At 31.7% G+C, this 12,161-nt stretch overlaps 1 protein-coding gene across 1 annotated transcript in view; it reads right to left on the minus strand.

Moving 5' to 3' along the window:
• Positions 1-398: 398 nt before the first annotated feature.
• The window catches only part of ndl (serine protease nudel), a 19,457-nt gene continuing 7,694 nt past the window's right edge, over positions 399-12,161 (minus strand). The window contains 19 exon segments of the mRNA XM_018455651.1: positions 399-699; positions 837-953; positions 1,944-2,181; positions 2,884-3,063; positions 3,205-3,370; positions 3,474-3,621; positions 3,715-3,903; positions 4,326-4,661; positions 5,484-5,670; positions 5,748-5,861; positions 5,935-6,104; positions 7,109-7,268; positions 7,374-7,619; positions 7,696-7,835; positions 7,896-8,037; positions 8,880-9,178; positions 9,314-9,805; positions 10,589-10,716; positions 10,986-11,146. Coding sequence (XP_018311153.1) covers positions 399-699; positions 837-953; positions 1,944-2,181; positions 2,884-3,063; positions 3,205-3,370; positions 3,474-3,621; positions 3,715-3,903; positions 4,326-4,661; positions 5,484-5,670; positions 5,748-5,861; positions 5,935-6,104; positions 7,109-7,268; positions 7,374-7,619; positions 7,696-7,835; positions 7,896-8,037; positions 8,880-9,178; positions 9,314-9,805; positions 10,589-10,716; positions 10,986-11,146 — 3,914 coding nt within the window.

Raw genomic sequence — 12,161 nt, forward strand, 5'->3', positions numbered from 1 at the left:
AATGTTTTATCTCAGAAGATACAAACAAAGAATAACAAACTTATTTATTAGATTACAAAAAATTATTTTTAATGTAATTGATTCGCTTTGGAGAGTCGTACATTGTAATTTTTATACAAAGTGAATAATAGCTATTCTACAATGTGCCTTTTGATCAAAAAGACAAGAGATAAACAGAGACAAACGGCAAGAAACTAGAAACAAAGAGCATATTGTAGAACAGCTATAAATTAATCTATAATGCATAAAACTTAATGATACTTCTTAAAATGATCCATGTTTCCTATGTTAACTCTTAAGATAAAAAATATTTTATATTTGATTGTCATGTCATGAACAAGATGTAGAAGTGAAATTATTTTAACATGATTGATTAATTTGTAAGCAATACATTTATACTAATTGCTACACTTGATGAAGAGACGGTAGCAGGGTTTCTCTGGTCGGACCAAAGTTATAAGCGGTTTATTGTCACGCATGGTTATCCACGTGTCCGAATTTAATCGTATCATGTAAAAATCATCGCGAGATAGAACAGCAGGCTGATTAAACGATTGATATTTGTAATCAATAATTCCATTCGTGTAACCACTATTTCTGCACACTTTTACTGCTTCCTCCTGTGACGTAACTTCTGACGGATAACATAGAGTATGCCATACGCCGTATGAACGTTGCACCACTTCGCCTGCAGCAGGTCTGAGAAGCAATTAAACAAATTTATAGTTAAGTTAATAAATGTATGTTCATTGCTCAATTTCGTCAACATTTAATAACATTGTATATCATCCATACAGCAATGATGGCATAGCCATCTCATTTCAGTCAAGTCTCACCTGTCATCTGTGAGTTGTTGTATCCTTCTGCAATCCGTTTCATCTTCGCCATTCGGACAATCATTGTCGCCATCGCACACGAAATCTTGCGAGATGCAAGTAAGATTTTTGCTTTCTCTGCACATATAATGTACATTTGTATATGTATAATTACTAATTGTAATAATTTTTACAAGGTTTGTCATTTATTTAGCAATACATTTTCTAAAGTGCCAGAGAGATAGTTTATATAACATATATTAATATTATCAACTTTGGTAGGGATATAAACGACTAAATATAAACATACTTAAGTAAAAAAATTCTTCCATTATAATCTGCATGTTTAATTAAGAGAACAGAGAACGACACACAGTTTTGGCAGAAGTACAGATAAAAAATTTATAATAAATGAAACAAATGTACATTTATTGTGTCGGTTTCAATCTATATAACAATTATTTATTAATTTTAAGTTGCTTCCTCACAATAATTTCAAAATATTATGTGTATTAGGATTTATACTAATTGTAAGTGAATAAACTATAATGGCATAAAACTTAAAGATACTTCTTAAAATGATCCATGTCCTATAAAAATATTTTTTACATTCGATTGTCATGTCATGAACAAGATGTAGAAATGAAATTGTATGAAAACTGCCAAAACATGACAATTATTGAGATTTGATGTCTATGTAAAAGAATAGTCGGAAGGTCATTATAATAAGACTACATAAACGAACTAAGGTCCCCGAATAAGTGTAATATAGTATATCATCAACTTGCATGACGAGAGAATGAAAAATTTAATCACAATTTTAATTTAATGTCTTGCCACATTAAACTTAAATCAAGTTTTACGAAGAGAACGTGAGCGATTTGAATTTATTGTAATAATTTGCCAAACATATACATAAGTTTTAATTTATTTAATTGAATATATAAAATTACTAAGGATGAAAATTACTAAAATTACTAATATGAGGTCGAAACGTTTAACATTGACGTTTATTATGTTTTATTATTGAAGCAACGTTTTTAAAAACTAACTAACTTTTCATATTGATATTCGATGCAGGCTTATATAATCTTTTTATAAATAATTATTTAATATTATTAATCTTACGTATTGCATTTGAAGCTGGTAATGGTACATTGACATTCTTCTGGCGATTCGTCCGTTTTATCGAGACAATGTCGTACCCCGTCACACAATCGTTCTGGCGTAGTCAGTTTTAAATATTCTGCGCAGCTACATATTACAGGCTCATCCGCTCCGTTCGAGCAATCCACTTTTCCGTCACAAAATGCGCTCTTCGGGATACATTCACCATTCTTGCATTGTATCTCCGACTTCGCGCATTCTACACAAAAATGCATTTTAAGAACATGTGCACAAAAAAGAATTAATCAACAATTAATTAAAGATTAAGCTAATAGATTTGATAAAACAAGTCTGCATAGTTTTTGTTTGTTTGGAAAAGAATAATAATTTCTCGTAGTTTTTGATGCGCTGAATCCGTAAGTGAAAATGTTCTATCAGATTTTTGAGAAAAATGAGGTTGAAACGCCTAATACAATGCGTTATATTTCTAAAATAGGGCGCTGTAAAAGATTTGATATTATTTCAAGTACAATATCCAATCATTAATATGAGCCCTTTTTGAAATCTCTCACAAATCGGGATCGTTAGTCAACTACGAATTTTCAAAAATAGCCAAAAATAGTCAGAAACACATTTTTCGTATCTCTCATTTTTTTCAAAAGCTTGACATGACAGATTCACCGACGAATTCGAATTCAGCGCTTCAAAAATTATGGGAAACTATTCTTCTTTTCAAAACAGCATAAAAGATAAAATTGTAGACCTGTGTAATTAATAATTCTAGTTAGAGAAAAACATAATAGCAGCAATTATACTATGTAGCAATTATACTAGGTAACAATTATATAAGTTTATACGTATGTAGAATTAATACACATGCAGTTGCAATAACTATAAAATTTAATTGTATACATTTTTAAAAAAATTCTATATATATATATTATTAAAAATTATTTATTACTATTGGTCTCGTTTCTTCTTCTAATCTGTTGCACTTGCAGTAAACACATTCCATGCTTCTCATCCGCACCATCTCGGCAATCTACCACACCGTCGCATACCTGATTCCAAGGGATGCATTGTCCAATGTTGCATCGAACACCGTCACATACGGCTTCAGGCATTGGTTGCGACACTTTCTCTGCAGTATCATGATAGAAAAATTCAATCACGTTAAATTATCTCATTGTTTCCGTGTAAAAATACAATCGACATAAAGTTAATTGGATGATTAAAAATTAATGGTGTAAACGTGTCTTTATATCTATGCAAGATAACTTACCTAAAGCTTGTGTAAGATAAGCATGGATGTAATCAATGCTTGTCAAGTTCCGAGTGCTTCTGAAGCTGCATGGGCCGCCGTTTTCTTGAAATATAGCCACGGGATACCATCCTTTTTCGCTGCGACAAAACACTGTACCGTTCCAATTCGAAGAAGTTCCATTGATCTAAGTACATATAAAAGATAAAATCGAAATTTGATTGCATATTTTGCATTGTCAGTTAATAAATGAAAATAATTGTAGTTCGATTGTTATTATGAAATTTTACCGGGCATTTAGTGCCTAAAGTTTCGACGAAACAACGATAGCACTTGTCGCAATTTTGGAGGATTGGTTGAAGAAAGATCGATTGTGTCACGTGTTCGTTGTCTGTACCGATTGCTACACATAAATCGCCTTTTGCCGGTGGATATATTCTGCGAAAATTTAACAAATAGTTACAAAAGAAAGAAAGAAGATAAAAGAAAACAATACTTATGTGATAATGGATGAATAACCAATGTACACACTTCTTCTCTAAAAACAGCGGTTGCACATAACGCGTAAGATTTACTGCAGTTTTCAGGTGAAGTAACGAGACATTTGTTCTTTCCACATCTCTGATTTCGTCAACGATCGATATCTGTTGATGAGGTCCGTCCACGTAGAGAAACGAGCGACTTTGGCCAAGCAGTGCTGTCGTATAATTCGTTAATAATCTGCAATTTTTATTCTTCATTATTACATCTCTTCACCGATATTTATCGAGAGAATCTGATGAAAAATAAAAATTGTAATGAAGAACGATTAAATTGTACATAATCTGCACTTGACAGATGCATGGAAAGAATGATTTTGCTGAAGTATTTAATTAAAAATAGATGGACACAGACTGAAGATAATTTTAAACTATCAAAATAATTACATAAAGAACTCAAACATGATGAGCAATACTGCAAGAAGATACTCTAACAATCAGTATGAGCGTCCTAATAATATAAAATTATTATAAATGATTCAAATTAATTTATTTTTAGATTCGTATTTAGCTAAATTTTTATATTTTGAGCACAAAATTGTTCTTTCCGTGTACATTTTTGAGATAAGAAAGTATTTTGAACAAAACAGGACTCGCACTTACCTGATAGCTTCCGTGCAGCTCGAACTGGACAAAAGCCAGTCTGGTTCCAGGAGTAAGGCCGAGCAGTGATAACGGCCGTCGACGAAGATGGCTGCCAACCACGGCCACAGGTAGGTATGATTTCCGGTTCTCGGATCGATGACCACATGCGAGTCGGCACTGCTGCTTAAAACCGGTCTACAGCGAAACCGTAACGTCGTACACGGTTCACCTCCCTCACTCTCCGCAACATACTGTGGTAAAAGTTTGTAACCCGTCGTGTTGCTCCACCTTCGTGAGAATCTTGTTTCTAGTATCGTTTTGTTCACAACGGCCTTATCCAATGATTGCAAACCCCTGCACACAATTCATATCTTCCATAAGTATTTTTTTTTATTATATACTATTGAGAATAGCAATAATTAACATATTTGAAAAATTATATATGAATAACTAAATCGGTCATTTTAGAAACTTCATAAGTAAATTTTTGTTCTAATTGAGATATTAGGGGATTCAGAAAAACCTGAAAAGAGAAGTAAGTACACAGCTGTCTTAAAAAACCACATTAATTAAACATTTCTCTCCAAGATATTAGATCTACAGAATTGTCATTCACATGAGAAATAGTGACTTATAATTTATATTGAGAGACTTACATTTTCCTTATATTATATTTTTATAAAAATATATTCAACAATGAATTATTTCAGCGTTCAATTTAGTATATTGGAATTCAATGTTACGAATTTGCTTTTTTCATGAATTGTGTTATTTCTTAACAATGAAGTTAAATCTTTTATAGGCTGCAACCTGCTATTTTATAAAATCTTTAAAAGTCTATTGTCATTACATTTATATCAGAGTTTCTTAATTAAGAAACTATGTTATATGTACGAATTTTTTTTTCATTTTTTTTTTTCAGAAACAACAATAAGTCATTATTAAAAAAATTAGTTTTTTTCTTTTAAATAAGTTTTAAAAGTGATATGTTTCACTTACTTAATGTATGAGATAATGAGATATACTTTTAATTATTTTTAGTACAACAGTTGTAAAAACTAAAACGTTTATTTCATTTCTCCAAAAGTTAGATTTTTTAAATAGGATTTCTTAAATAACCGATTTAAATATTAGACTTTTATTGAATGGCTGAACATTTATTGAAAACCAACGTACGTGAATCCGAGATATTTGCATAAGTTTTCTCCTATTATCGACGTTTTTGTGCTATTATCCAATATATCTGCCTGAGGACATTCTACATGCCATGTTTCGTTGTAATATCTACTAAGCAAACCTTCTGTGTTTAAAACAGACCAATTATCACTATCCACATTAACGTATTCTCCGTTCGTCAATGCAACTGAAAAAAGAATATTGCTATCGATCTCACTTGACATTTTTTTAAGCAAACATTATGCAAAATACAAATTTACACACAGCAGTCAAGCTCGTCCTCGCTTAAAGAGCAATCGAAATTTCCGTCACATCTTTTCGTCATCGGGATGCAATCTCCACTCCTACTACAACGAAACTCGTTATTCTTGCATATACCTGAAATCAACATTTTGAAGATCGTTTCATTAGATAGGCGAAATCAAAGACGAAATTATATATGATTGAATACCACAATCTTTTTCGTCCGTTTCATCGTCGCAATCCAGATGTCCGTCGCAAATTGCCGTGGGTTGAAAATTCAACAGATAATCTCTGCATGTACAGTCCTCTTCATCAGTTCCGTCTTCGCAGTCTAAGTGTTTATTGCATCTTTTATTGATTTTTATAGTTTGGATTAAACTGGAAATGAGAAAAAAAACATTGATTCAAAAGTCTGAATTTTAATTAAGTCTTAATTCTAATGTCAAATAATTCAATTTTCCTTTCTTTACGTATGCAATTATACTTATTAAAATATATTTACACTGTTAAATCTATAGTGTCAAATTTAACTTAACGTGAGTCGCCACTGCTCCTACTCAATCAAATCGTTATTTTATATTAAAACAATGGTTATATTTGACACTATATAGTATCAAATTGACACGATATAATGTCAAATTTAATTATCGTATTAGTAAAAAATAATGATATATTTAGTAGGAGCAGCGACTCTGCACACTAGGTTAAATTTGACATTATAGATTTAACAGTGTAGTATTCATTCATTTTTATACAAGTTATGATGCCACTTTGATTGTTTAAAATTAATTAAGTCTTAATTAAGTACTCGCTTTTAACCTTTCAGAGCCGACGGTGGATCTATTCGACCTACTTAATTATAAATTTTTTTATCAAAAATGTTAAACAATTAATTAAATTTTCTTTTTGTTATATATATGCAATTTGGATTATTCTTATTAAAATATATACTATTAAATTTATAGTGTCAAATTTAACCTAACATGAGTCGCTACTGCTCCTACTAAATATATCGTTATTTTTTTTACCAAAACGATAGTTAAATTTGACACTATATTGTGTCAATTTGACACTATAGTGTTAAATTGACACTATATAGTATCAAATATAACTATTGTTTTAGTGTCAAATATAACCATCGTTATAAAATAACGATATGATTGAGTAGGAGCAGTGGCGACTCATGTTAAGTTAAATTTGACACTATAGATTTCACAGTGTATACTTACAATTAGTATTTACGTATTAATTTTTATACGAGTTATTTTGATTCCTTGAAATTAATTAGTGCTTTTTAATTAACATAAATTAAATAGGTCGTACAAATCCAGTGTTAGCTTCGGAGGATTAGTACTGAAAATTATAATATTTTCGTAACTCACTTTGTGCAAGTAAATGTTGATCTAACGTTCGACATCGTTATTTCAGGCGTTGTCTCGTAGGTATCCACGATATTTGAAGTTTCGTTATTGTAAGTCTGCGTTTCTGTCTGATAGAAGAAATAGGAAGAAGTAGAAATAGGAATTGCTTCTGTGTTCACTTCTGTAACATAAAAATCGATTAAATTCTAGTATTATAAATATAAAATTCATTTTCTATTATTTTATCAAGAATTCGAGGCTTGACTATCATAAAAGGAATTAACACCATTTTTTTCTGTGGTATCACTGGATACTTCCTTGGCTTGTGGTTTTACGAATGTATCATTGGAATTCCCGTATTTCGCATAATTTGCTTTCAGAATTTGGCATCCAATTTCATCTTCTGCGTCTAAACAATTTACAATTCCGTCGCAATGATTCTTCATTGGCAAGCACTTTTCTATGCTCGAATGACAGCTAAATCCTGGACACGAATCTAAGGGTTTATTTTCATAGAGAGATGCTCGATTATCTACAAAATAACATATTTTATTAAATAATGAACACAAGCTCATATATAGAAAAGACAACATTTTCGTAAGACTTACCTAAGATTTTAAACGTTTGCAGAATCCAATCTACATAATAACTCACTTTCATATAAACACCAGGCTCGTCCGGACGTCCGCATCCGTCACCATGACTGATTAGGCCCGCCGCGTACCACTGTGATTCTAAATTTAAATTTCTGCAAGGAAGACTTTTTGTAGTTGTAAAAATTCAATGCTTTGTTTTCATTAATTGTTACCTGCACATTAAAGGACCACCACTATCGCCTTGACAGGCATCGTGGCCACCCGCAGGATATCCTGCGCAGATTGTAGAGTTATTCTGATCAGCCGAATGTTTACATGATAAAATTGGCACTTCTACTTCTCGCAAATGATCCGCTAAAACAAAATTTTATTTTTAAATAAAGGAGGAGCAGGTCATTTTGTTTTTGAAATGTTTGAACGATTTTCCACAAAAGTCAAATAAGTTTATTTTTTTAAATCTAAGTTACGCTGCCAAATCGTTCTCTATAGCGTCTTTCTCAGTAGCGTCACGTCGTGAACAGCCTTATTTGTTGACAAGAATGAAACAGAAAACTGAAAATATTCCGCATATGTCCGGAGAAAAATTATCATATTTATATCATCAATGGTTTGAAAATGAAAAATAATTATAACCATCTCAAAATATAACTTGTAAAGAGTAAATACGTTATTAATGTTATATAGATCCTAGAACTTTCTAATCTCTCCATTAGAGTGTTATGAGAATGAGTTTAAAGTAGATATTTAGTTTATATCTCTCACAATCGGTTAGATATAACGAAGTAAAAAGCAAATGTAACAGAAAGAGTAAAATATATATACCTATGTATTTTTTTAGACATTTGTGTGATTACTAATGCATGAAAATAAATAAATAAATAAATAAATAAATGTTTTAAAGTAAGTTTTTTATGAACCCTCCGACTTTTTCGAAAAAATTTGAAAATAAAGTTTATTTTTCATTATTTATATAAAACAAAAATTAACTGTGCCGATTTGGTGTAGACAAATTGTAAACATAGGCTGTTATTCACACATAGCTACAATTATACAGAGTATTTTATTTTAAATGTAACGAGTCAAATATCTTTTTTAAACAATATTTTGATCTGTGCTAAATTATTGCTGCATGTACAAATTGTTCTTATACTAAATACAAATTGTTTTGCAGATTACTGAAAAAAAATCGAGCTTACGATCTGGTCCATCTTCTCTTATAGATCCCCATCCAATAGCAATACACATGGATTGCGACGATGGGCTTACTTTCCATTCAGGACCCGCGGTTTTTGATGCTGGTAAGCAAACCTGGCGGACCCATCGATTGAAAAGGAGAGATTCATTCAACATGATTACTGCAATGTCGTTCTGCATTTCTTCTTTTACGTAATTTGGATGAATCATTACGTATTTTGCTTTTCTCCATTGAGCCATTGGTGAAAATGATAACCGTCTGAGTATACCGGCTTGTATTTCGTAATAATGCCCTTCATATCTGAAAATTATTAGTAGACACCTCTTAAATCCGATAAGAAAAATATTTGCGTTTAAGAAATGCTATGGTTTAGCGTCATCTGTATCTGCAATATATTCATTATATATGGCTAAGTAGTCTTTAAAACGTTCATACCCTTCCATACAATGGCCTGCGGTGAGTATATAAACTTCACTTAAGATGACACCACCACAATGGAAAAAACCGTCTTTATAAATAGCGACCAGGAAAGGCCAAGCTCTAGGCTGACTTGCTCGACCGCCAACTACTCGCGATTGCGATCCGACGAGGGTATCATTGATCTGCTTTTGCATCTTCTTCTCGGACATAAACTGATTCGGCTTCAAAAGCCTCAGTGTCTCCTGGTACAGCTTATTAAATTCCTCAATTTCCAAGGGTGATTGTTTCTCCATGTGTCTTCTATAGTAATTATTCTTCGTCGTGTTGAAGACGGGAGAGAAGTTCTGACGTGGGAAGACTTTGGTGCCACAAGGTATCGGCGGACATTTGACAAATACTGCTGTACCCGGGCATGACGTCATCTTTATATCATTATTGTCGGATTCTATCACGTAAAGATTTTGAAAGATCTCAGACATACGAACGGTTTGTATTTCTGGCATTGTTCTGTAAAGATGCATCAATTTATTAATAAATTGCAAATATACTTCTTAACGCAGAGATTTAATTAATTTTATTATTAGTATACTATATTTTTAAAAGTATGATTTATGCCTCGTTCAGATAGAATGAAACATTGTTGGAAACACATTGCCGACAGCGTCTTCCATAAAATTAAATTTGGAATTTAAAAAATTGTGAAATTAGTTCGGAAATTAGTATTAATTACATTTTCTCAGACTATTGCCGACAAAAATTGACAGCACCTTAAAAATGTAAATAACAATGTTGTCTACAAGTAAGCGCTTCAATACAAAAATGACGATAACTGAATCATGAAATGCGAATCGTATACATATAGTCGTAGGTCAACGCACAATGTTTTGGCGTAACTATTGCGTACCGATACGATATATGTAGTTACTGACTATATGTAGTTACGACTCATGTTTTACGACGCAGTTTCGACTTTATTTTCAATTTCGAGGTGATAAAGATCAAAAGAATGTCAGCGATAAGTATCGTCAACATATGAATATAGGTATACGGAAAAAGTAATCGACACTATTGTCAGATACATTGTCAAACATGTCGGATACAAATCTAGTAATGAAAATGGTAATTACTAAAATTTATCACCCACATTTATTTCTTCATATATTTTTGTTATCTATCGATGAAAACGTTTTTTGGTTTAGATGAAGTTTAATACTCGTATATAAATATATTATAAATGCGTATGATTAAAAATTAAATTAAAAATTAAAATTGCGTTTATCGATGACATACGTTAGCGGCCAACCAATTTCCGATTCGCAAGCATCCACTGCCCAAGATAATGTCTTTGAGCAAACGGGATGCCATTGCCCTCGTACATTCTTATGCAAGTACCCTTGAGTATAACCAACCACAAAGATCTATATAATCGAAATAATATATATAGAAAGATAAATTGGAAAATATTGATCATAATTTATTATATTAATTTATTATATTATGTGAGTCGGCTAAAAAGTAATGCATAGTCGCACATAACTCGTCATGCCTTTTTGTTTCATTCGAATATCTCTTTTCCTTTATAAGTCCTTTATATGTTCGACTAAGCATTACTATACTTTTCAGCTGACTTTTCATGTATTAGATTTTAAGTCATTTAATAAATCTACAACTATCTCATATCGCATACATCGTTTGAACCCATATGTTCTAGAAGTATATTGCAGTCAAGCTCGTCCTTTCCGTTAGGACAGTGTTTTATCCCGTCGCAACGTTGCGAAAGTAATACGCAATTATTGCTATTATAACGCTTGTCCCAGTCATCGCAATTGAAAGATTCCATTGGGCAACCTAAAAATTTAAACATTTAAATTTTAACAAGCGTGTATTTAAAATCCTTTTTCTATGTTCACACGTAAGTCTATATATTTTTAAGGATAAATATATCATAAATTCAATTTCAAGCGATGTGTGTGATTATGTTTTATATAAGCCGCTTGCATGATGAAGTTTTGTAGATAAAGTAGCTTCTAAGTTTAATCAGTATTTAGCGTCATCTGGTGGACAACTGCAATAATATAAAAAAAAGGTGTTATATTTATGATAAACTATTATTTCTTCAACAATGCGGTTATGGCTGAATATAATTGCTTACTGATCCTCAATTAGTTCTTATTTTGTTCAAGGTAATGAGGAAACAATCGTAATGCTCAGTTGGTCACTTAAAGTCATCACACATAAGGCCATTGCTTACGACCTATGATTACGATTAAAATTTTTGTACGTGTGATAGCCTTTAGATTTCTGCTATGTCACATATATCGCTTTAATATTTATTTTGTTAAAAACTATATGTTATAACTTATAAATATAAAAAAATAATAATATTAACAAACCCGTTAAAATAGATTATTTTTGGCACAATACTAGTTCATTCTTTCATATACAGGGTGGGCCAAAAGTCTGGATACACCTAAATATCTCATAAACGATACATTTTAGAAAAAAATGTTTCAAACAAAAGTTGTAAAACTTAAAAAGACGCATTTAACGATAGTAGTTATTTAACCTAGACTAGCGTTGTCAAGATCACGTCAAGGTCAACTTAATTTTTTTAAATGGAACTACTTTTTATTTCAGATTCTTGTAGGTTATGTTGAGACGTTTTCAAAACACAATATCATAAATTCTTTTTCGATGAGAACTTCCTAAGTTATGAGTCTTTAAAGTTTAAATACTGTCGGCATTAGAATTATCCAAAATGTACCGCGTGGAAGTTGCTCGGTCGGATTTACATCTCTTGTATGTGTGTGCGTGTGCGTGTGCGTGTGCGTGTGTGACGCAGATCAGGATCCTAGAGTTCGTC

This window comes from Mycetomoellerius zeteki, unplaced genomic scaffold (genome assembly GCF_001594055.1).
Source record: "Mycetomoellerius zeteki isolate Tzet28-1 unplaced genomic scaffold, Tzet1.0 scaffold50, whole genome shotgun sequence".
NCBI lineage: Eukaryota > Metazoa > Arthropoda > Insecta > Hymenoptera > Formicidae > Mycetomoellerius > Mycetomoellerius zeteki.